We start from the raw sequence: 25,662 nt of genomic DNA, 5'->3' as shown, positions 1-25,662 counted from the left end.
CTTTGGCTGGTTTGTTTTTGTTCACTTGTCTAAATCACGAACTCAGGATTGTGCTAACTATTGACCTTGTCTTATCTTGAAACATTTTGGATTTTGTTTAGGTGCAATACCTGTGCAGTGCAGATTTAAAGAAGATTTATTTTTAGTGTAATGCGTGATATGATCTGCTTTTTGCTGTAAAAGCTGAATAGCTAATTTATAATAATTGGATTGGGAAGTTTGAATAAGGAGATTTAAGCTTTCTCTCCTGGAGATTATTAGTGTGATTATAAGCAATGGTGTGAGCAAATCTGTAATGTTATTACTTCTTACCTTTGTCTTGCTTAAAGAAAATTATAAAAAGGTGCACTTTATGTTTTCTCAGAGCAAGTAGCCACAAGGTAGATTTTAGACCAAAATCTTCTCCACAGCTGCTTTCAGTCAGGAGAGGATATATCCTTTTTCACCATCCCTATGCATTGGGAGTAGCTGCCTTCAGCTGTTTGCTTTTCTTTGTTCACTGTTTGCAACTTGAATTTAAGGATGTTGAAATTGTGCTGTGGTGGCCAGTGGAGTCTTGGAATGAGTCCGTAGGTAACAGAATTGTGTTTGTGGATTTTAGCACTGGATGTGCTGAGGGAAAGGATTTTGGGTCACATGGCCAGCTTAGGGTCAAATAAGATGCCTTGGCTTGTTGCAGCCTAGTTCACCTTGAGGCTGTGATCAGGGAGATTGGGCGTTGTGGGAGGCTCAGATAATGGCTTTGGCTTCCCCACTGTTGAATTGACGCAAGATTAGCTCAGTTGGTGCTGGTTGTGAAATAAGGCAGAGGGATTACAAGGATCAAAAAGTGGTTTAGAATTGGCAGTCATCGGTGAACATATGGCATCTGATGTTTTTTAGACAATTACATCAAGATGCAGCATGGGAATGAGAATGGAATGGTATCAAAGAGTCCTTAGACTCCAGAGTTATTGATGTGACAGCAAATTAGAAGTCATTACCAGATATGATCTACCTACCACTGGACAGACAAAGAGTGGAACGAGATGACCGGTTCATCCAGATGAGATGAATTTGAGAACGATTGTACGTTGAAGATATGACTATGGGGAAGGTAGATATGGATTTAAGAGACAATATTTCAAGGGATTTAGAGAGGTGATAGTGTTTGGTGATGGGGTGGTAGTTGGTGAGGACAAAACCGTCCGCAATGAGTTCTTTGCAAAGGCGAATGGCGATTCGAGTGGGAGACGACAGCACTTGAGTGAATTACAACATAATCTAACATTTTATGTTTTCTCAGAGCAAATAGCCACAAGGTAGATTTTAGACCAAAATCTTCTCCACAGCTGCTTACAGTCAGGAGAGGATATATCCTATTTCACCATACCTGTGGAGGCCAGGAAGGAAGCCAGGTGGTTGGCAATTTGGTCAATTAAAAGTTGCCTACTTCCAAATTGCCAAACAAGAATATTGATGAATTTTTCTCAAATTAAAGAATAAAGTCTTCTGTACAATATTTTAGATTTTCATCAGAACCTCTAGACTATCGAACAGTACAGCACATGCACAGATTCTTCAGCTCACCAAGCTGAGCCAAAAATGACACCAAGTCAAACTCATCCCTTCTGCCTGCCCTGTGGTCCATATCCCTCCATTTCTTGCTTATTCATAGACTTATCTAAAACCCCTTAAGCACCCCTATCATATCTGTCTTCACTGCCCCGGTGGTGTGTTCCAGGTACCTACCACTTTCTTGAAAGTGGAGCGCAGGTAGATAGGATAGTGAAGAAGGCATTTGGTATACTTGCTTTTATTCGACAGTGCATTGAATATAGGAGCCGAGAGTTCATGTTGTGGCTGTACGGGACATTGGTTAGGCACTGCTATACGAAGAATGTTGTGAAACTTGAAAGGGCTCAAAAGATTTACAAGGGTGTTGCCAGGATTGGAGGGTTTAGACCATAGGGAGAGGCTGATAGGCTGGAACTATTTTCCCTGGAGTATTAAAGGCTGAGAGGTGACCGTATAGAGGTTTATAAAACCATGAGGGGCACGAATAGGATAAATAGACGAGGTTTTTTCCCTGGGGTGGAAGAGTCATAAACTAGAGGATGTGGTTTTGAGATGAGAGGAGAAAGATTTAAAAGGGACCTAAGAGGCAACTTTTTCATGGTAAAGAGTGGTGTGTGCATGGAATGAGCTGCCAGAGGAAGTGGTGGAAGCTGGTACAATTACAACATTTAAAAGGCATCTGGATAGGTATATTAAAAGGAAGGGTTTAGGGGGATGTGGGCCAAATGCTGGCCGATGGGACTGGATTTATCTGGTCAGCATGGATGAGTTGGACTGAAGGGTCTGTTTCCATCCGGTACAGCTCTAGGACTCTATAACTGTGTTTAAAATCAAAGCTTGTTCCCCCACATCTCCTTTGAACTTACCCCCTTTTACCTTAAATACATGTCTTCTAGTATTAGACATTACAACTCCGGGGGAAATAGATTCTTAACGTCAATGCTATCTATGCCTTTCATAATTTTATAAATTTCTATTGGGACTCCCCTGAGCCTCTGTAACTCCAAAGAAAACAACCCTGGTTTGACCAGCTTGTCCTTTTAGCTCGTAGCCTCTCATCCAGGTAGCATCCTGGTAAAGCTCTTCTCCATCATCTGCAAAGCCTTCACATCCTTCCAGTCATGTGGTAACCAGAATTGAACGCAAAGTTTTATAAAGGTGCAACATCACTTCCTGACACTTGTATTCAACGTCCTGACCAATAAAGGTGAGCATTCCATACGCCTTCTTTACTATCCTCTCTACCTGTATGGCCACTTTTTGGGAACTATTGACTAGGACCCCAGGATCCAGTTGCCACCCAGATTGACAGGGCTGTTAAGAAGGCATACAGTGTTTTAGCTTTTATTAATAGAGGGATCGAGTTCCGGAACCAAGAGGTTATGGTGAAGCTGTACAAAACTCTGGTGCGGCCGCACTTGGAGTATTGTGTACAGTTCTGGTCACCGCATTATAAGAGGGATGTGGAAGCTTTGGAAAGGGTGCAGAGGAGATTTACTAGGATGTTGCATGGTATGGAAGGAAGGTCTTACGAGGAAAGGCTGAGGGACTTGAAGCTGTTTTCGTTAGAGAGAAGAAGGTTGAGAGGTGACTTAATTGAGACATATAAGATAATCAGAGGGTTAGATAGGGTGGATAGGGTGACGGCGAGCACGAGGAGGCATAGCTTCAAATTGAGGGGTGAAAGATATAGGACAGATGTCAGAGGTAGTTTCTTTACTCAGAGTAGTAAAGGTCTGGAACACTTTGCCTGCAACGGTAGTAGATTCGCCAACTTTAAGTACATTTAAGTCGTCATTGGACAAGCATATGGACGTACATGGAATAGTGTAGGTCAGATGGGTTTCAGATTGTGCTGTAATGTTCTATGTTCTATGAACGCATGACCCCTAGTAATTGTGACCCCCACTCTGGGGGAGAAGCTTCTAGCTATCTACCCTGTCTATGCCCCTCATGATTTTGTAGACCTCATTCAGGTCCCCCCTCAATTTCCATCTTTCTAATGAAAATAATCCTAATCTACTCAACCTCTCTTCATAGCTAGTGCCCTCCATACCAGGCAACATCCTGTGAACCTCCTGTAACCCTGTCCAAAGCATCCACTTCCTTTTGGTAATGTGGTGACCTGAACTGTACGCAGTACTCTAAATGTGGCCGAACCAAAGTCTTATCGAACTGTAACATGACCCGCGAACTCTTGTACTCAATACCCCATCCGATAAAGGAAAGCATGCCATATGCCTTCTTGCACACTCTATTGACCTGCATTGCCACCTTCACGGAACAATGGACCTGAACACCCAGATCTCTCTGTATATCAATTTTCCCCAGGACTCTTCCATTTACTGTATAGTTTACTCGCGAATTAGATCTTCCAAATGCATCACCTCGCATTTGCCCGGATTGAACTCCATCTGCCATTTATCTGCCCAACTCTCCCATTTATCTATATTCTGCCGTAATCTCTGACAGTCCCCTTCACTGTCTGCTGCTCCATCAATCTTCGTGTCATCTGCAAACTTGCTAATCAGACCACCTATACCTTCCTCCAAATCACTTAAATATGTCACAAACAACAGTGCTCCCAGCACAGATCCCCATGGTCACAGGTCTCCAATTTGAGAAACCCCTTTCTGCTACGACTCTGTCTCCTGTTGCCTAGCCAATTTTTTTGTTCATCTAGCCAGCACACCCTGGACCCCATGCAACTTCACCTTCTCCATCAGCCTGCCATGGGGAACCTTATCAAACGCCTTACTGAAATCCATATATATGACATGTACAGCCACATCCTCAAAGAAGTCTATTAAGTTGGTACGACATGACCTTCCCTGCGCAAATCCATGTTGTCTATCACTGATACGCCTATTTTCTTCCAAATGGGAATTGATCCTATCCCTCGGTATCTTTTCCAGCGGCTTTCCTACCACTGATAATTACCTGGATTAACCCTGTTACCCTTCTTAAACAAGGGGACAACATTAACAATTCTCCAGTCCTCCAGGACCTCACCTGTGCTTAATGATGCTGCAAAGATATCTATTAAGACCCTGGCTATTTCTTCTCTCGCTTCCCTCAATAACCTGGGATAGATCCTATCCGGACTTGGGGACTTGTCTACCTTAATGCTTTTTAGGATACCCAACACTTCCTCCCTCCTTATGCTGACTTGACCTAGAGTAATCCGTAACCTCAACAACCGTCATGCCCCTCTCCTTGGTGAATACCAATGCAAAGCACTCGTTAAGAATGTCACCCATTTTCTCTGACTCGAAGCATATCTTTCCTTCTTTGTCCTTAAGTGGGCCAATCCTTTCTGTAGTTACCCTCTTGCTGTTACTGAGACTTGGTTGAGGGAAGGGCCTAATTGGCACCTAGATGTCCCAAGATACCAATGCTTCGGGTGGGATAGAGAGGGAGGTAAACAGGGTGGACGAGTTGCATTACTGGTCAAAGACGATATCACAGCTGTACTGAAGGAGAATAAAAGGCTTTGGGATTTTCCTTAACCATTTTTGCTAAAGATATCTTATGTCCCCTTTTAGTCCTCTTAATTCATCATTTCACATTTGCCCTACATTCCTGATATTCTTCCAAAGCTTCATCTGTCTTCAGTAGCCTAGACCTCATGTATGCTTCCTTTTTCCTCTTAGCTAGTCTCACAATTTCACCTGTCATCTGTGGTTCCCTAATCTTGCCATTTCTATCTCTCATTTTCACAGGAGCACGTTTCTCCTGGACGCTAACCAACCTCTCTTTAAAAGCCTCCCACATATCAAATGTGGATTTACCTTCAAACAGTTTCTCCCAATCTGTATTCCCCAGATCCTGCTGAATTATGGAATAGTTGGTCTTCCCCCAGTTCAGAACTCTTCCTTTAGGACCACTCTCATCTTTGTCCATGAGTATTGTAAAACTTAAGGAATTGTGGTCACTATTTCCAAAGTAGCCCCCTACTGTAAATTCAACCACCTGGCCCGGCTCATTCCCCAACACCAGGTCCAGTATGCCCCCGTCCCGAGTTGAACTACATACATACTGCACTAGAAAACCTTCCTGGATGCTCCTTACAAATTCTGCTCCATCTTGACCCTTTGACACTAAGTGAGTCCCAGTCAATGTTGGGAAAATTAAAATCTCCCATCACCACCACCCTATTGCTCCTACACCTTTCCATAATCTGTTTACATATTTATACCTCTATCTCACGCTCGCTGTTGGAAGGCCTGTAGTACAGTCCCAACATTGTTACTGCACCCTTCCTGTTTCTGAGTTCTGCCCATATTGTCTCATTGCTCAAATCCTTCATAGTGCCCTCCTTCAGTACAGCTGTGATATCGTCTTTGACCAGTAATGCAACTCGTCCACCCTGTTTACCTCCCTCTCTATCCCACCCGAAGCATCGATACCTTGGGACATCTAGTTGCCAATTAGGCCCTTCCCTCAACCAAGTCTCAGTAATAGCAATAATATCATACTCCCAGGCACTGATCCAAGCCCTAAATTCATCTGCCTTCTTTACTACACTTCTCACAATAAAACAAATGCACCTAAGACCACCTGTCCCTTTGTGTTCATCATTTACACCCTACCTACTTCCCTGTAGTCACACTGTCTTCGTTATCTCATTCTCTACAGGCTTTAGTTAGTACCTCCTTTCTGTCAAATAACCTGTCCAATATTTGGTCCCCATCCCCCTGCCACATTAGTTTAAACCCTCCTCCACAGCGTTTGCAAAAGCACTCCCAAGGACATTGGTTGCAGCCCAGCCCAGGTGTAGACCATCCAATTTGTAACAGTCCCACCTTCCCCAGACCCGGTCCCAATGTCCCAAAAATCTGAACCCTCTCCTTCCTGCACCATCTCTCAAGCCACTCATTCATCCTGTCTATCCTTTCATTTCTGCTCCGACTAGCACGTGGCACTGGTAGCAATCGTGAGATTATTACTTTTTGAGGTCCTACTTTTTAACTTGGCTCCTAACTCCCTAAATTCTGCTTGTAGAACCTCATCCCATTTTTTCCCTACATCATCGGCGCCTATAGGCACCACGTCAACTGGCAGTTTGCCCTCCCCCTTCAGAATGTTCTGCAGCCGATCTGAGACCTCCGTGACCCGTGCACCTGGCAGGCAACGTACCATTCGGGAGTCTCGTTTTCAACCACAGAACTGCCTAGCTACTCCCATTACAATTGAATCCCCAATGACTATTGCCCTTCCACTCTTTATCCCACCCTTGTGTACAGCAGAGCCAGTCACAGTGCCATGAACCTAGCTACTGCTGCCTTCCCCTGGTGAGCCATCTCCCCCAACAGTATCCAAAATGGTATATCTATTTTGGAGGGAGATGACCGCAGGGGACACCTGCACTGCCTTCCTGCTCTTTCTCTGCCTTTTGGTCACCCATTCCTTTTCTCCCTCAGTAATCCTTATCTGCGGTGCGACCAATTCGCTAAACGTGCTATCCACGACCCCCTCAGCATCACGTATGCTCCAAAGTGAGTCCATCCACAGGTCCAGAGCCGTCATGCGGTATTACAAGAGCTGCAGCTGGACACACTTAATGCACGTGAAGGAACCAGGGACATCAGTCGTGTCCCTGAACTCCCACATTGAGCAAGAGGAGCATATCACAGGCAAAGGGGGTAACACACGGGTGACGCTGTGTTTCCTCCCACAGTAGGTGGATTGGCTATGCTAATTTGCCCATCGTGCCCATGGATGTTTAGGTTAGGTGAGTTAGACATGGGAAATGCAGGGGTAGGGAAATGGGCCTGGGTGGGATGATCTTGATTATTCATCTTCAAAAGCAAGGCCAATAATTTACTGAAAATTGTACTGTTTAAAAATTATAATTGGGAAGTTTCGCTGAACTTCATTACACAAATGTAAATGTAATCAGCACTTCCGTCCTCATAATCTTTATAATCTTAGTTTAAATTCAAAATTCTTTTTACTTTGCTGCTTTAAAAAAGTGCTAAAGCCTTATTTTGTCAGGTATTCACATTTGTCCGGCCCTTGAGCAGTTTGAACTTACCTTGAAACTTAATGGGAAGGTCAGCACAAATAGCCAGTAATAAAAGACCTCGCTAGCTGAACTCAGGATTTCTGATTCCTTTCCTTGTCCTCCCTACTCCCACAGTGCATTGGGTTCATGTAAGTAATTTAATTTCCTTTGGGGGATGGGAGCAGGGTTTCAGCGGTACGGTGGTAATATCAATGAATTAGTAATCCAGAGGCCTTGGTTAATTCTCTGGTGGCATGGGTTGAATCTAACCATGGCATGGGGGATTTTGAATTCAGTTAACGAAATCTGGAGTTAGAAGCTATTTTCAGTAATTATGACCATTAAACTTCTGATCAGTTGTTGTAAAATCCCAGCTGGTTCACTAATGCCCTTTATGGATGGAAATCTGACTCCTTTGTCTGCTCTGGTTTACATGTGATTCCAGACTCCCCAATGTGGCTTACTCTGCCGACTGAAGTGGCCTAGCAGGCCAAGGCATAATTAAAGATGTGCAGAAAATGTTGCACTTGCCTGCATTTGCCAACACCCCAAGAATAAAAAGAAAAATAAACAACAAGGTGCATGTTTAAAAAAACAGTCACTGTCATGGTGGGTGTTTGCATTTTGCGATCTTACATTATGTCAATAGTTTGAAGTTCTCTATTTCCATTGGAAGGCCAGGTGATTGGGTACAGCAACTCTGTAAGAATAAATGGGCTTTATACTTCGAGTTATTTTTGGAGATAAAAATTGCATTGAAGGAGAAAAGCTTGCATTTATATACTCCATTTTCCAACATCAGGGTTTATAGCCAAGGCCAACTATCTGAATTTGTTTCTGAAGAAGTGTCATCACACATCATCGAATCCCTATGGTGTGGAAACAGGTCTTTCAGCTCAACAAGTCCTAACCAACCCTCAGAGCATCCCACCTGCCCTAAAACCCATCTAACATACACATCCATGAATGCTATGGGCAATTTAGCGTGGCCGGTCCACCTAGTCTGCACATCTTTGGACAGTGGGAGGAAACAGGAGCACCCTGAGGATTGGAAGGGTGGAATTGAACCCGGGTCCTTGGCACTGTGAGGTAACAGTGCTAACCACTGAGCCACCATGCTGCTCCAATATCGGACTCAAAATCTTAACTCTCTTTCCCTCTCACTTCAGACACGGCCAGACCTGAGTTTCTCTTGTATTCTCTGCTTGTTTCAGATTTCCAACAGCTGCAGTATTTTTTGTTTTTAGTATCAGGGATAGTGGAGGGAACTTGTGTACATGGAGTCAGAGATGGTAGGGGAGGTCCTTTAATGAATACTTTGCTTCAGTATTCACCAGTGAAAGGGACCTTGACTTTTGTGAGGACAAAGTGAAACAGTCTAATATGCTCGAACAGGTTGATGTTAGGAAGGAGGACATGCTAGAAATTTTGAAAAACATGAGGATAAATAAGTCCCCTGGGCCAGACAGGATATACCCAAGGTTACTATGGGAAGCAAGGGAAGAGATTGCTGTGCCTTTAGCAATGATCTTTGTGTCTTCACTGTCCACTGGAGTAGTACCAGATGATTGGAGGGTGGCAAATGTTATTCCCTTGTTAAAGAAAAGGAATATGGATAATCCTGGGAATGACAGACCAGTCCGTCTTTCTTCTATGGTTGGCAAATTATTGGAGAGGATTCTGAGAGGTAGTATTTATGATTATTTGGAAAAGCACAGTTTCTTTAGAAATGGCTTTGTGAGGGGCAGGTCATGCCTCACATCCTTATTGAATTCTTTGGGGATGTGGCAGAACATATTGATGAAGGTCAAAACGCGGATATGGATATATGGATTTTAGCAAAGCATTTGATAAGGTTCCCCATAGTAGGCTCATTCAGAATGTAAGGAAGCATGGGATTCAGGGAAATTTGGCTGCCTGGAATTGGTTTGCGACTCAGAATTGGTTTGTGACTGGGAGGTGCAGTTGTTTATTGCATACGGTTCGCAACAAAACTGCACCTCCAGTCGTGAACCATTTCAACTTCCTCTCCCATTCCTTAGACGATTTGTCCATTCTGGGCCTCCTGCACTCCCACAACAATGCCACCTGAAGGTTGCAGGAACAGCACCTCATATTTCACTTGGGAACTCTGCAGCCCAATGGTATCAATATGGACTGCCCAAGCTTCAAAACCTCCCCTCCCCCAACCACATCCCAAAACCAGCCCTGCTTGTCCCCACCTCCCTAACCTGTCCTTCCTCCCACCTGTCCCCTTCTCTCACCTCAAGCCCCACCCCCATCTCCTACCTAGTAGCCTCATCCCGTCCCCTTGACCTGTCCGTCCTCTCTGGGCTGACAGGTCCCCTCCCTAACTCCACATCTACACTCACCTTTACTGGCTACACCCCCGCCTCTCTGACCTGTCTGTCTCTTCTCCACCTATCTTCTCCTTTATCCATCTTCTATCTGCCTCCCCCTCTCTCCCTGTTTATTTCAGAATCCCCTTCCTCTTCCCCATTTTTGAAGAAGGGCCTAGGCCTGAAATGTCAGCTTTCCTGCTCCTCTGGTGCTGCTTGGTCTGCTGTGTTTATCCAGCTCTACACCTTGTTTTCTCACCTGCTCAGTGACACTCAGTGTGGGTTCCACCAGGGCCACTCAGCTCCTGACTTCATTACAGCCTTAGTTCAAACATGGACAAAAGAGCTAAATTCCAGAGATGAGGTGAGAGTGACAGCCCCTGACATCAAGGCTGCATTCGACCTAGTGTGGCATCAAGGAGCCCTGCCAAAACTGGAATTAATGGATGTCAGTTGGCAAACGCTCCAGTGATTGGAGTCATACCTGATACATAGGAAGATGGTCGTGATTGTGAGAGGTCAATCATCGCAGCACCAGGACATCCTTGCAGGAGTTCCTCAGGTAGTGTTCTGGGCCCAACCATCTTCAACTGCTTCGTCACTGACCTTCACTCCATCATAAGGTGAGAAGTGGGGATGTTCACTGATGATTGCACAATGTTCAGCAATATTCATGACTCCTCAGATACTGAAGCAGTCCATGTTCACGTGCAACAAGATCTGGACAATATCCAGGCTTGGGCTGACAAGTGGCAAGTGATATTCGTGCCACCCGAATGCTAGGCTATGACCATCACCAATAAGAGACAATCTAACCACCCCCCCCCATGACATTCAATGATGTTACCATCACTGAATCTTCCACTAGCAACATCCTGGGGGTTACTATTGACCAAAAACTTAACTGGACATGCCACATTAACAAGAGCAGGAGAGAAGCTGGGTATACTGTGGCGTGTAACTCATCTTCTGACTCCTCAAAGCCTGTCCACCATCTACAAGGCACAAGTCAGGAGTGTGATGAAGTTTTCCGCACTTGCCTGGATGAGTGCAGCCCCAACAACACTCAAGAAGCTTGACATCATCCAGATCAAAGCAGCCCACTTGATTGGCACTACACCCACAAGCATTCACTCCCTCCACCACCAATGCTCAGTAGCAGCAGTGTGTACTATCTTCAAGATACACTGCAGATCAAAGATCCAAAGATCCTCAGACAGCACCTTCCAAACCCATGACCACTTCCATCTAGAAGGACAAAAGAGCAGCAGATACATGGGAACACCACCACCTCCAAGTTCCTTTCCAAGTCACTCACCGTCCTGCCGGTCCTTCACTGTCACTGGATCAAAATCCTGGAATCCCCTCCCCTAATAGCATTGTGGGTCAACCCACAGCAGGAGGAATGCAGCATTTCAAGAAGGCAGCTCACCACTGCCACCTCAAGGGCACCTGGGGATGGGCAAGAAATGCTGGCCAGCCAGTGATGCCCACATCCCATGAAATGAATAAAATAAATTCTTGAAGGCCACCCATGTGTCCTTTACTTGTCTTCCATTGCCTATCCACCATCAACGCCTTAAGTAGCCTTGAACAGCTTAATTTAGCCACTGCGTGCCTCATACCATCAAAGTTAGCTTTCTTTATATTCGGGACCCTATTTTCAGATGTAACTGTCGTTCTCTATCTTAATGAAGATTTCTATTGCACTATGGCCACTCTTCCCCAAAGGATCTCACACCACAAGGTTGCTGGTGCAATCTTGATGCAATCCCCTCTCATTACCCAGTCAGTCCTGATGAAGGGCTTTGGCCTGAAATATTGACTTTCTTGCTCCTTGGATGCTGTTTGACCTGCTGTTTTTCCAGCTCCATATTTACTGATCCTAATCTAGCATGATCTGCTGTCTCATTGGTTCATTAACATATTGTGGCATTACCATAAGGGTCGCGCTGTGGCTTAGTTGGTTTATGCACCTGTCTAGTAAGCAGCAGATTGTGCATTCAAATCCCAGCAGTGTCTATATGCTTTATATCCACCATTCCTTATAGGTGGCACGGTGGCTCAGTAGTTAGCACTGCTGTCTCTCAGTGCCGGGGACCTGGGTTCAATTCCAGCCTTGGGTGCCTGTCTGGGTGGAGTTTGCACCTTCTCCCTGTGTCTACGTGGGTACCCTCTGGGTGCTCTGGTTTCCTCCCACAGTCCAAAGATGTGCAGGTTAGGTGAATTGTACATGCTAAATTGCAAATAGGGATGTGTAGTTTCGGTGGGTTATTAGGAGGATGGGTCTAGGTAGGATGCTCTGAAGTTCAGTGTGGACTTGTTGGGCTGAAGGGCCTGTTTCCCCACTGTGGGGATTCTACGATTGGTTGAGGAAATCATTTTTCATACATTCCAGGAAATCCTCGTCCATCGCAATGCTACAAGTTTGGTTAGCGCAATCAATATGCAGATTGAAATCACCCATAATAACTGCTGTCCTCTTACTGCGCACATCTCTAATTTCTTTTGTGATGACAACCCCAACCTCTCAACTACTGTGTGGTGGCTGTACACTACTCCCACTAACATCTTTTTCCCCTTTGTCTTCCACAGCTCTACCCAGACGGATTCCACATCATCAAAGCTAATGCCCTACTTTACTATTGAGTTAATCTCCACCTTAACCAGCAACACTACCCCACCACCTCCCTTTCCTTTCCATCTATCTTTCCTGAAAATTGAATATCCCGGGAGGTTGAGTTCCTATGTTTGGCCACCTTGGAGCCAAGTCTTTGTGATCCTAATTACATCATATCCATTAATAACTGTCTGCACAATTAATTTATCCACCTTATTACAAATGTACCTCACGTTGAGACCCAGCCTTCAGCCTTGTACTTTAGAATCATGATGTAATGTGGCCCTTTTTGATTTTCTTTCTTTCGTTTCTCTGCCTTTCATGGAAACAGAAGATTGGAGCAGGAGGAGACCATTTAGCCCTTCGAACCTGCTTTGCTATTCATGGCTGAACATCCAACTTATTAGCCTAATCCTGCTTTCTCCCTGAAACCTTTGATCCCTTTCGCCCCAAGTGCTATATCTAGCTGGAGATCCTAGGAACTGCCGATGCTGGAGAATCTGAGATAACAACGTGTAGAGCTGGATGAACACAGCAGACCAAGCAGCATCAGTGGAGCAGGAAAGCTGATGTTTTGGGTCTGGACCCTTCTTCAGAAATGGAGGAGGGGTAGGGGATTACATCTAATGTTTTGGCATCAACTACCTCCTGTGGTAATGACTTCCACAGTCCAACCACTCTTTGGGTGAAGAAATGTTTCTTTACCTCCATCCTAAATGGTCTAGTCCAAATCCTCAGACTGTGACCCCTGGTTCTGGACACACCCACCATCAGATCGGGCACATCCTCCCTGCATCAATCCTGTGTAGTCCTGTTAGAATTTTGTAAGTGTCTATGAGATTCCCCCCCCGTTATTCATCTGAACTCCATTCCTACTATTTCTCTAACCTAGTCAGTCAATCTCTCCTCATACATCAGTCCTGCCATCCCTGGAATCAGCCTAGTAAACCTTTGCTGCACTCCTTTGAGAGCAAGAGCATCCTTCCTCAGAAAAGGTCACACCTAGGTCCTGTATTTGAAACCTGTCACAATGAAGGCCAATATACCATTGGCCTTCTTTACCACTTACTGCACCTGTGTTCTTACCTTCAGCAACTGGTGCACAAGGACACCTAGGCCCCACTGCACACTTCCCTCTCCCAATTTACAGACATTCAGATAGTAATCTGCCTTCTTGTTTTTGCTTCCAAAGTAAATAACTTGGCAGCTATCCAAATTATGCTACATCTGCCATACATTTGCCCACTCGCCCAACTTGTTCAGATCAAGCTGAAAGAACTCTGCATCCTTGTCACAGTTCACCGTCCCACCCAGCTTGGTATCATTCTCAAACTTTGAGATATTACATTTTGTTCTCTCATTCAGATCATTAATATTTATTGGTGAATAGCTGGGGTCCCAGCACCGAATCCTGTGACTCCCCACTTTGGAAAGGACTCATTAATTCCTACACTTTTTCCTTTCTGTCAACCAGTTTTCTATCTATTTGAATACACTTCTCCCAATCCAATGTGCTTTAATCTTATGCAATAATCACTTATGCAGGACTTTGTCAAATGCTTTCTGAAAGTTCAAATGTACCACATCAACTGGCTCCCCCCTTATCAGCTCTACTAGTTACATCTTCATAGAATTCCAACAGATTTGTCAAGTATGATTTCCCCTTCATAAATCCTTGCTGATTCTTTCTGATCCTGCCATTGCTTTCTAAGTGCTCTGCTATAAAGTCCTTGATGATGGTTTTGTGTAACTTCCCCACTCCTGATGTTAGGCCTACTGAGGTGTAATTCCATTTGCTCTCTACTTCTGTTTTTGAATACTGGAGTGACATTAGCTACCCTCCAATCTGCAGGGACTGTTCCAGAGTCTGTTGAGTCCTGGAATACAACAACCAATGTACCCGCTATTTTTGCAGCCATTTCCTTAAGTAGATTATCAGGCCCTGGGGATTTATCTGCTTTCAATCCCCTTAGTTTTCCCAGCACCGTTTCCCTGCTAATACTGATCTCCCTCAATTCTTCCTTCTCACTAAATCTTGCATTCCCTAACATTTCTGGTGTCTGATTTGTGTCCTGTTTTGTGAAGACAGAACCAAAATATACGTTCAGTCGCTCATCCATTTCTTTGTCCTCTGTTATATATTCTCCCATTTGTCTCCACCAATGTCTTTCTCTTCACATATCCACAGAAACTCTTAGTGTCAGTCTTTGTGTTCCCTGCAAGCTTACATTTATACTGTATTTTCCCCTAATGCTTTGATCCTTCTTTGCAAAGTTCTAAACTACTCTCAATCCTCAGACTTTTTTATCTTTGGCCAATCTGTCTGCTGCTTCCTTGGATTGGATACTATCTCCTAATCTCCTTTTTAAGCCATGGATTGGCCCTCTTACCAATTTTGCTTTTGTGCCAGACAGGAATAAGCAGTTGTTGCAGTTCCCCCAATTGTTTCTTGAATGTTTGTCATTGCTTGTCCACTGTCATCACGTTTAACTCTGTCCAATCTATCAAGCCCAACTCATGCCTCATATCTTCATTGATTCCTTTGTTAAGATTCAGCCCCCTAGCCTCCAAATCAGCTACTTCACTCTCCACCTTGATATCCTGTTATGGTCACTCAACCCCAAGAGGTCTGGCACAGCTAGCTTGGCAATGATTCACTTCTGATTACACAGAACCCAGCCCACAGCACAGTACAGGCCCTTCGGCCGTCGATGTTGTGCCGACCTGTCATACCGATCTCAAGCCCATCTAACCCACAGTATTCCATGTACGTCCATATGCTTATCCAATGACGACTTAAATGTACCTAAAATTGGCAAATCTACTAGGGTTGCAGGCAAAGCGTTCCATTCCCTTACTACTCTCTGAGTAAAGAAACTACCTCTCACATATGTCCTATATCTTTCACCCCACAATTTAAAGCTATGCCCCCTCGTGCTTGCCGTCACCATCCTAGGAAAAAGGCTCTCCCTATCCACCCTATCTAACCCTCTGATTATTTTATATGTTTCAATTAAGTCACCTCTCAACCTTCTTCTCTCTAATGAAAACAGCCTCAAGTCCCTCAGCCTTTCCTCGTAAGACCTTCCCTCCATACCAGGCAGCATCCTAGAAAATCTCCTCTGCACCCTTTCCAAAGCTTCCACATCCTTCTTATAATGCGGTGACCAGATCTATACACAATACTCCAAGTGCGGCCGCACCAGAGTTTTGTACAGCTTCACCATAACCTCTTGGTTCCGGAACTCGATCCCTCTATTAATAAAAGCTAAAACACTGCATGCCTTCTTAACAGCCCTGTCAACCTAGGTGGCAACTTTCAAGGATCTGTGTACATGGACACCGAGATCTCTCTGCTCATCTGCACTACCAAGAATCTTACCATTAGCCCAGTACTTTGCCTTCCGGTTACTCCTACCAAAGTGCATCACCTCACACTTGTCTGCATTAAACTCCATTTGCCACCTCTCAGCCCAGCTCTGCAGATTATCTATGTCTCTCTGCAACCTACAACATCCTTCGTCACTATCCACAACTCCACCGACCTTAGTGTCGTCTGCAAATTTACTAACCCATCCTTCTACGCCCTCATCCAGGTCATTTATAAAAATGACAAACAGCAGTGGACCCCACCAACCCTTGCGGTACACCACTAGTAACTGGTCTCCAGGATGAACATTTCCCATCAACTACCACCCTCTGTCTTCTTTCAGCAAGCCAATTTCTGATCCAAACTGCTATGTCTCCTACAATTCCATTCCTCCGCATTTTGTACAATAGCCTATTGTGGGGAACCTTATCGAACGCCTTGCTGAAATCCATATACACCACATCAACCGGTTTACTCTCATCTACCTGTTTGGTCACCTTCTCAAAGAACTCAATAAGGTTTGTGAGGCACGACTTACCCTTCACAAAACCATGCTGACTATCCCTAATCAATTTATTCTTTTCTAGATGATTATAAATCCTATCCCTTATAACCTTTTCCAACACTTTACCAACAACTGAGGTAAGGCTCACTGGTCTATAATCACCAGGGTTGTCTCTGCTCCCCTTATTGAACAGGCGAACCACATTCACTATCCTCCAGTCATCTGGCACTATTCCTGTAGACAATGACGAGTTAAAGATCAATGCCAAAGGCTCAGCAATCTTCTCCCTGGCTTCCCAGAGGATCCTAGGATAAATCCCATCTGGCCCAGGGGACTTATCTATCTTCACCCTCTGTAGGATTTCTAATACCTCTTCCTTGTGAACCTCAATCCCACCTAGTCTAGTAGCCTGTATCTCAGTATTCTCCTTGACAACATTGTCATTTTATAGAGTGAATACTGTTGAAAAATATTCATTTAGCGCTTCCCCTATCTCATCTGACTCCACACACAACTTACCACTACTATCCTTGATTGGGCCTAATCTTACTTTTGTCATTCTTTTATTCCTTAAGTACCTATAGAAAGCCTTTGGGTTTACCCTGATCCTATCCGCCAACAACTTCTCATGTCTCCTCCTGGCTCTTCTGAGCTCTCTCTTTAGGTCTTTCCTGGCTACTTCGTAGCCCTTAAGTGTCCTAACTGAGCCTTCACATCTCATCCTAACCTAAGCCTAAGTTATATCCCAGTCGTGGATGGTCAGCAGTTGAAAATTCCTGCCAGTGCAAGTAAGACCATGAAAAAGTAGGATGTTTAATCCCTTTAAACCTGCTTTGCCATTCAGTAGGATCATGGCTGATCTGACATTCCTCATGTCCATTTTCCCGTATCCTTTGATTCCCTGACTGATCAAGAATTTCTCCACCTCAGCCATAAAGCCATGCTGACTGTCCCTTATAAGTCCATTCTTTTCCAAATGTGAGAAAATCCTGTCCCTAGAAATCTTCTCCAACTATTTTCCTACCACTGATGTAAGGCTCAATAGCCTATTGTTTCTTAAATTCCTCCTTAAACAAAGGAAAGACTTTGAGTATTCTCCACTCTTCTGGGATGTCACTTATGGCTAAAGAGGTAACGAAGACCTCTGTCAAGACCCCAGCAATCTCCTCCCTTGTCTCTTTCAGAATCCTGAGATAGATCCTAACAGGCCCTGGGTCTTAACTACCATGATGTTTTTCAAGACACGCAACCTTAATATAGATATGCCTCAGAATAGCAACATAAGCCTCTTTAATTTTACTGTCTTTCTCCTCGGTGAATATTGATGCAAAATACTCATTAAGGATCTCAACCACTTCCTGTGGTTCTATACATAAATTCCCTCCTTTGTATTTGAGTAGACCTACCCTTTCATAGCTACCGTCTTGCTCGTAATAGATATGTAGAATACCTTTTGGATTCTCCGTAATTTTACTTGCCAAGGACATCTATGGCCCCCTTCTACCCCTCCTAATTTCTTAGTTATGTTTTATATCCTGCTTCCTTTGTATATATCAAGAACCTTGTTTGATGTCAGCTTCTTAAACCTTACTTATGATTTATTTTCATTTTGACTAAAATTTCAGTAACTCTTGTTATCAAAGTTCCCTGAATGTTGGCATCCTTATCTTTCATCCCCACAGAAACATGCTGGTCCTGAACTCTGATCAACTGGCCTTTAAAAGATTCCCATGTGTCAGGTGTCAGAATGTTTTGTACATTTGTACAATATGTACATATTTGTTATGTACTGAGGGTTGAAAATGTGATGAGAGCCATTTTAAAATTTGCCATTTCCCTTGAAATTAGTTTCAATATTTATTTTGGAGTTGTTTGAAGGGTTTGGTGCACTTGGGAATTGATCAATTTAGTTTATAATCAACCTGTTCAGAGACCCTTTTACACACTTGTGGAGCAAGTTGGACTTGAAACTGGGCATTCTAGCTCTGAAGTAGGGACATTACCGCTGCAACAAAGACCTTGAGTGATGGATCAGTTATTCAGTTCATGATGAAATTCACTATTAGAGCCTGATTGAATATGTTTGTGATTACTTTAGAGATTCAGTAGTATCCAAATAAACTTTTTTGTGTAAACACTCACGTTCTAACAGTTGGAGAGGATGCGCACAATACTGGTGTTCCAGTAAATGTTGTGCATAGACTATCCATCCAGGCACCAGCTTTATTAGCTAAGCATATCTCATAGAAATTCTCTCTCATTGTAACCTCATTTGAATTTTGATGTTGTCTTTTTGAAAAGAAGAGATCGAATGATGGCATATTTTGTTTTAATGGAGCAATTTTCCTGGACCCAATTCCTAACTACATTTCATTTACGTGGAGATTTCTTACTGAAGAAATGTAGCACCATCTGTTGAGAAATCTGGTAACAGCTCAAAGGGATCCTGGAAAATGTTTTAGGTATATGTTCTTCAGCCTTCCTGTGTTATGTTGGGTAAGGGCATCTGTCTGACTATATAATTGCAACTTTTGGCACTCTCTTCACAGCCCATTCCCACAAAACCAACAGGAGGAGCCTTACCTGTGCCAGCAGATCTTGATTTTTTTCACTGAGCCAACTACAAAATCAGAGGACTCTGCTAAGAAGCCATTATCCAAGGATTCTATCTTATCTTTGTATGGTACAGGATCAATGCAACAACAACAACAACAAAGCACTCCAGGTGAAGTATTGGCATGGTTCAAAGTATGAAGCATTGGCCAGTGACCAGTGGTTCTTTTTGGGTTCACAAGAAACAGAATGGTTAATATTATGATGAATTCTAACCTTAACAAAGCATTGCTGTAATCCTTTCAATATCGAGTATCCTCCATTACAGGTGCATTGTTATTATAATTTAAGTAATCCTTATGCGTAATTCTTTATGGGATGGTGGTGGCATAATAAGTCTGGATGAATAATCCAGAATCTCGGGCTAATCTTCTAGGATGTGGATTTGAATCCCACGATGACAAATTTGAAATCCATAGAAAGCTGGCTTAATGTTGACCTTGTAAATGTTGTGGATCGTTGTAAAAACCTATCTTGCTTACTAATGCCCTTTGAGAAAGGGAAATCTGACGCCCTTACCTGGACTGACCGACACGTGATTCCAGCCCTGCAGCAATGTGTTGATGTTTAACTGTCCTCTGGATAATTAAGAATACTGTCCTGGTTGGAGCAGTTTGAGTTCTGGTGGTGTTTGGAGACTTGTTGATACCTTATACTTCTGTAGTGATTAGGGAAACAGAATGAAACAGATGAGAATTTTGTGAATAGCGTGCTTCTAGAGATGATTACCCTGTATCTTAAGGATGTAGGTGCTAAGAGGAAATAGTTGACTGCCAGACTGTTGAGGAGGGTCAGGCAGGTACCTAGGAGCTCCTGAGTGTAGCTTGGTCCCCAACCAGTGCTCAATGTCAGCTCATCAGGGTAGCGGCATCACAGCTGGTTAAGCTGCATAGCCAGGCAGAAAGAAGATCAGAATGGAACAATTATGAGAGATTTTAAATTTAGGGGAACTAATCTATGTTCCTAGGCTGCAGATATAATTCCAGGTTAGTACTAGGATCTCAGAGTTCTGCAGAGCACCCTGAAGTGGGAGGGTGAACAGCCACAATTTTTAGACCATATCAGTAACAATAATGCAGTTTGAAAGAGGTTTGCAGGCAGATTTTAGGGAAATGAGAACTAAGTTAATAAAGCGCACCTCAGAGGTAGTAATCACAGGATTATTCCTGGAGCTACGGGAGCTTTTGCTAGTTCCATTGTAGAGGTTTTATACTAGTTTGGCAGGGGCAAGGGAACCAAAGTGAAGGCATAAATGGATCAGATTAAGATCAAGAAGCAGGAGGTAGAACATCAGTTAGCGATGTAATCAGTGACTCAGAAAGACAAAAGAAATGAGGATTAAAAAGCATCCAGCAAAAGAAATTTATGGGGTTGACTGTTTATACTTCACTGCAAGGAGTATTGCAAACAAGGCAGATGAACTAAGGGCAGAGACACATGGCAGCATGATGTCATTTCTATAACAGAAGCCTGGTTAAAGAAGGGGCAAAGTTGGCAGTGCAATGTCCCTGGATTTTGTGTTTTCAGGCAGGATAAAGTTGGTGACAACAAAGGAGGGACGGTAAAAGTATTGGTTAAAGAATCAATCACAGTTATAAGGAGGCATATATATTAAATGGGTTAATAAATGAGGCTTTATGGGTTGAGCTTAGAAATAAAAAAGGGGCAGTCACACTTTCTGGAGTTTACTACAGAGCCCCAAATAGTGAGAGAGAACATGTTTAAACAAATTTTGTCTATAGGAATAAGTAGGCAATAATGATAGGAGATTTTAACTATCCCAATATCAATTGGGTTTCAAACAATAAGGTGCATGGAGGGTGAAATATACATGTACTGTGTCTAGGATTTTTTAAAAACATTATATGACAAGCCCAATGAGAGGTAATGTAGTTCTGAATTTAGTTTCAGGAAATGAAGATGGGCAAGTGGATGAAGTGATAATGGGCAACCATATCAAGGATACTGACTACAGTTTGGTTATATTTAGTATTATTATGGTAAAAGACAGAGATAAATCAGTAGTAAAAGTTTTAAACTAGACAAAAGCAGTTTTTACAAAATTGAGAAGCAATTTGTCGAAGGATAAACCAGTGGGAGGCAGTAAAAGTGAGACTCTTAAAAAGTAGATGCGTCCCCACCAAAAAATTAGAATAATACTGCCAAATCTAGACCCGATTGGTTAAAATACAGGGAAAAATTAAGCAGCATAAGAAAGCTTTTGATAGTCAAAAAATCTCAACACGGCAGATAGCCAAGAGGAGTATAGAAAGTATAACGATCAGGTTAAAAAGAAATAAGAAAAATCAAAGAGAGGGCATGAACCCCTCTTAGCAAGCAAGATAGATGAAAACTCAAAGATATTTTAGCAATATCTAAAGATCATAGGATAGTTATGGAAAAAATGGGATCTAGCAAGAAGGGAACTTCTGTGAAGATGCAAAGAATATGGGAAGAATTTTAAAAGAATTCTTTGTCTCTGTATTCACAAAGGAAAGAGGTGATGTAGATAGAGTAACCCGAGGAGCAGTGTGAAATATTAGACGAAATAATCATAAAGAGAGAGGAAGTGTGTAAGGAATTGGATAAGTCACCAGGACTAGACGGATTGTTGAAGGATGCCGGGGAGGAAATTTCCAATCTTCACTTGACACAGGTAAGGTATTGGAGGACTGCAAATTTGGTTCTGTTGTTTTAAAAGAATACAAAGGAAATGCCAAACAATTATAGGCCAGTTAGTTTTATTTTTGTGGTGGGCAAATTGTTAAAACCAATTCTGAGAGATCAGATAAACTGTCACTAGAAAGGCATGGACTAGTTAGCACGGCTTTATTAAGGAGAAATCACACCTTACAAATTTTATTGAATTATTTGAGGATGCAAACAAGGAGGATCGATGAGGGTAGTGTGGAGGATGTTGTCCCCATGGATTTTAGTAAAACATTTTTTTAGTTGACAGTGTAGAGGGCTGTTGTAGGCTGCAGCGGGACATTGACAGGATGCAGAGATGGGCTGAGAGGTGGCAGATGGAGTTCAACCTGGATAAATGCGAGGTGATGCATTTTGGAAGGTCGAATTTGAAAGCTGAGTACAGGATTAAGGATAGGATTCTTGGCAGCGTGGAGGAACAGAGGGATCTTGGTGTGCAGATACATAGATCCCTTAAAATGGCCACCCAAGTGGACAGGGTTGTTAAGAAAGCATATGGTGTTTTGGCTTTCATTAACAGGGGGATTGAGTTTAAGAGTCGTGAGATCTTGTTGCAGCTCTATAAAACTTTGGTTAGACCGCACTTGGAATACTGCGTCCAGTTCTGGGCGCCCTATTATAGGAAAGATGTGGATGCTTTGGAGAGGGTTCAGAGGAGGTTTACCAGGATGCTGCCTGGACTGGAGGGCTTATCTTATGAAGAGAGGTTGACTGAGCTCGGTCTCTTCATTGGAGAAAAGGAGGAGGAGAGGAGACCTAATTGAGGTATACAAGATAATGAGAGGCATAGATAGAGTTGATAGCCAGAGACTATTTCCCAGGGCAGAAATGGCTAGCACGAGGGGTCATAGTTTTAAGCTGGTTGGTGGAAAGTATCGAGGGGATGTCAGAGGCAGGTTCTTTACGCAGAGAGTTGTGAGAGCATGGAATGCGTTGCCAGCAACAGTTGTGGAAGCAAGGTCATTGGGGTCATTTAAGAGACTGCTGGACATGTATATGGTCACAGAAATTTGAGGGTGCATACATGAGGATCAATGGTCGGCACAACATTGTGGGCTGAAGGACCTGTTCTGTGCTGTACTGTTCTATGTTCTATGTTCTATTTAACAAGATCCCACATGGCAAACTGGTCAAAAAAGTAAAAGCCCATGGAATACAGGATAACGTATTGAATTAGATCCAGAGTTGGCTAGTAGCAGGAAAATAGGTTTAAACTTGTGTTCCGCAGGGATCTGTGTTGGGACGGCTTCTGTTTGTTCTATTTATTAATGATTTGGACTTGAAAATGGAGGTCACAATTGGGTAGTTTGCAGATGACACAAAGATGGGCTATGTAATGAATAGTGTAGAGGATAGATATGGGTGGGAAAGTCGCAGATGGAGTTCAACTCTGATAAGTTTGGGGTAATGCATTTAGGGAAGTCAAAAGGGAATATGTAATAAAAGGGAATATTTTGAGAAGGATGGAGGAAGTGAGGGATCTTAGTATGCAAGTACATAGGTCCCTAAAGGTAGCAGTGTAGGTAGATAAGCTTGTACAGAGTGCTGTCCTTTGAATGACCCCCTTCTGTGCTATATCATTTCTTATGTTCCATTAGTGTGCATAAAAGAAGAGGACAGAGCAAATTAATATATGTCATTATCATAGAAGTTTTACAACCTGGAAAGAAACCCTTTGCTCCATTATTCAACAGTCATCAAACATTCACTATTCCTGCCATTATTGCCCATTCAGGGAGTGACTTCCAGATGCCGACAGTCCTCTGGGCGAAATCATTTTCCCTCAAATCCCTTCTTAAACTTCCTCCTTACCTCGAAACTGTACCCCCTATTTATTGACCCTATTTATTGACCGCTGTACTATGGGGAAAAGTTTCTCCCTATTGCCACTCTCCATGCCCCACAGAACTCTGTATACTGCAATAAAATTTTCCTCGGCTTTCTCTGCTCTAAAGCAGCCAATCCTCTGAACCGCTACAGCCCAGGCAATGTCTTGATGAATCTCCTGTGCACCCTTTGTGGTGCAATTGCATCCTTCCCATAATGAGGCGATCAGAATTCACACAGTATTCCAGCTGTGACATCACTGATGATGTATCCAGATCTATTAAAATGGGACCCACTGTCTCACTGGTTATTCATATTTGTATTTTCCTTAATGTTACCTGCTATATTTTTCCATGTTCTGTCTTTGCTGTCTTAATTTATGTTTGAAGCAACGTCCTATACTTTCTGTACTCGTCAAGGGCATTTGCTGTTTTGAGCCTCTTGGCATTTTTCTTGAGCCACCTGTTTTTGTTCTTGTCTAATCCTGTACATCCCTCGACATCCAAAGTTCTCTGACTTGTTGGTTCCACTCTTCACCGTTAGGGGAACAGATTGGCTATGCACTATCACGATTACCTTTTTGAATGTCTCCCAGTGCTGTGGAATTTTCCTGCCAGTAGCTGCTCCCTATTCATTTTGGCCAGATCCTGTCTTATTATATTGGAATTAACCTATTCAGAATATTTATTACTGATCCATCTTTGTTCTTATCCAGAGTTGCCTTTAAACATTACTGAATTATGGCCATGATCACTGAAATGCTTCCCCACTTCCACATGCCTGGCTCCATTCCCTAAAATTAGGCCCAGCACTCGCTCTTGAAGAGCTTTTTACGTGCTGGCTTAAAGAGATCTCCTGTGCACATTTTAAGAATTCTTCCCCCTCTATCTGTTCCAGTCAATATTGGGAAAGTTTAAATCCCCTCTATTATTACCTCATTGTTTTCACAGTTCTGAAATTTACCTTCAAATGGGTCTTTAAATTCTTTCTGACTGCTTGTGGTTGTGTAGTACACCTCAGCAATATGTTTGCCTCCATTTTGTTTTTAGGTTTGACCCATTTGACCCCATTCACGGAACTTTTGAAGTTAGCATCCCATCTTTGTTGCAAATATCAACTCCTTGATCCTCTTCTTCTATACCCACCTGTCTCACCTAAATATGCTATACTCTAGAATATTGAGCTACCAGTGCTGTATCTCCCTCAAATGTCTCTCCAGGGCAGCAATGATGCCCATGCATTAATGAGCACCTTTAACTCATCTAGTTTTCTCACAAGGCTCCTTGCATTAAAATAATACCATCCAGCCTTGCCATGCTGCCTTGCGCCTAAACTACAGTTGCACTTCCATCCAGACTGACTAAATTCTTGTTGCAGGACCTCAGCCCTGTTTTTCCTGATGTCATTGGTTCTGATATAAACCATGATCTGACTGTTTGCCCTTCCACTTCAGAATGCCCTGCAGGTATTCAATGGCATCCTTGTCTCTGGCCCAGGGAGGGAACATGCTAATTGAGTCATGTTTGTGACCCCCAAAACGCAGAAATGTTATGTAGTACCCCTCACTATTGAATCTCTTATCATTATTGTTCAATGTTTTTCTGGACACACTGTGCAGTTTCTATGCAGTTAGGCTCTGGCTGCACTCTTCAGACAAACTGTCACTGTCACTGTGTGGTTAAGTGGAATGCATGCAAGCAGATGGACTTTAGATTCCTGGCACATTGCAGACTGATTCTGGGGAAGCTGTGACCTGTACAGCAGAAAATGTTACCCCACCTAGAAAAGTGGTATAATGACTAGGCTGTGTAGTTTTATGGTGCTGTTGGGTTTGAACTAGATTTGCAGAGGAGAATGGAACCAGGATATAGTACTTGAAAAGTTTAAAAAAGTGTTCTGAAGCATTGAGCAAAACAGATAGCATTGGATAAAAAGTGTCCTTGACTGTGGTCAGACTAAGCGGTATGGCTGTGAGACCTATTTGAGGTTTACACTGCATGTTTATAAATGCTTGAAGTATGGTATAGAAAGTTGATAGTCTGCAAATAGCCACATATGAGTGAGATATTTTGGGTATAATGGAGATCTGACTTGACAAAATGCAGCACTTGGATC

At 43.1% G+C, this 25,662-nt stretch overlaps 1 protein-coding gene across 1 annotated transcript in view; it reads left to right on the top strand.

Annotated features, from left to right (window-relative positions):
• The window catches only part of smap1 (small ArfGAP 1), a 207,346-nt gene that overhangs the window by 155,293 nt on the left and 26,391 nt on the right, over positions 1-25,662 (top strand). Inside the window, 2 exon segments of the mRNA XM_059645494.1 lie at positions 18,948-19,001; positions 19,003-19,123. Of these exon segments, the coding sequence (XP_059501477.1) occupies positions 18,948-19,001; positions 19,003-19,123 (175 nt within the window).

The sequence above is a fragment of the Stegostoma tigrinum genome, chromosome 4 (assembly GCF_030684315.1).
Source record: "Stegostoma tigrinum isolate sSteTig4 chromosome 4, sSteTig4.hap1, whole genome shotgun sequence".
NCBI classification, from domain to species: Eukaryota; Metazoa; Chordata; class Chondrichthyes; order Orectolobiformes; family Stegostomatidae; genus Stegostoma; species Stegostoma tigrinum.
Note: the sequence above shows the minus strand (reverse complement) of the source record. Positions and strands in the feature narration are given on the sequence as shown.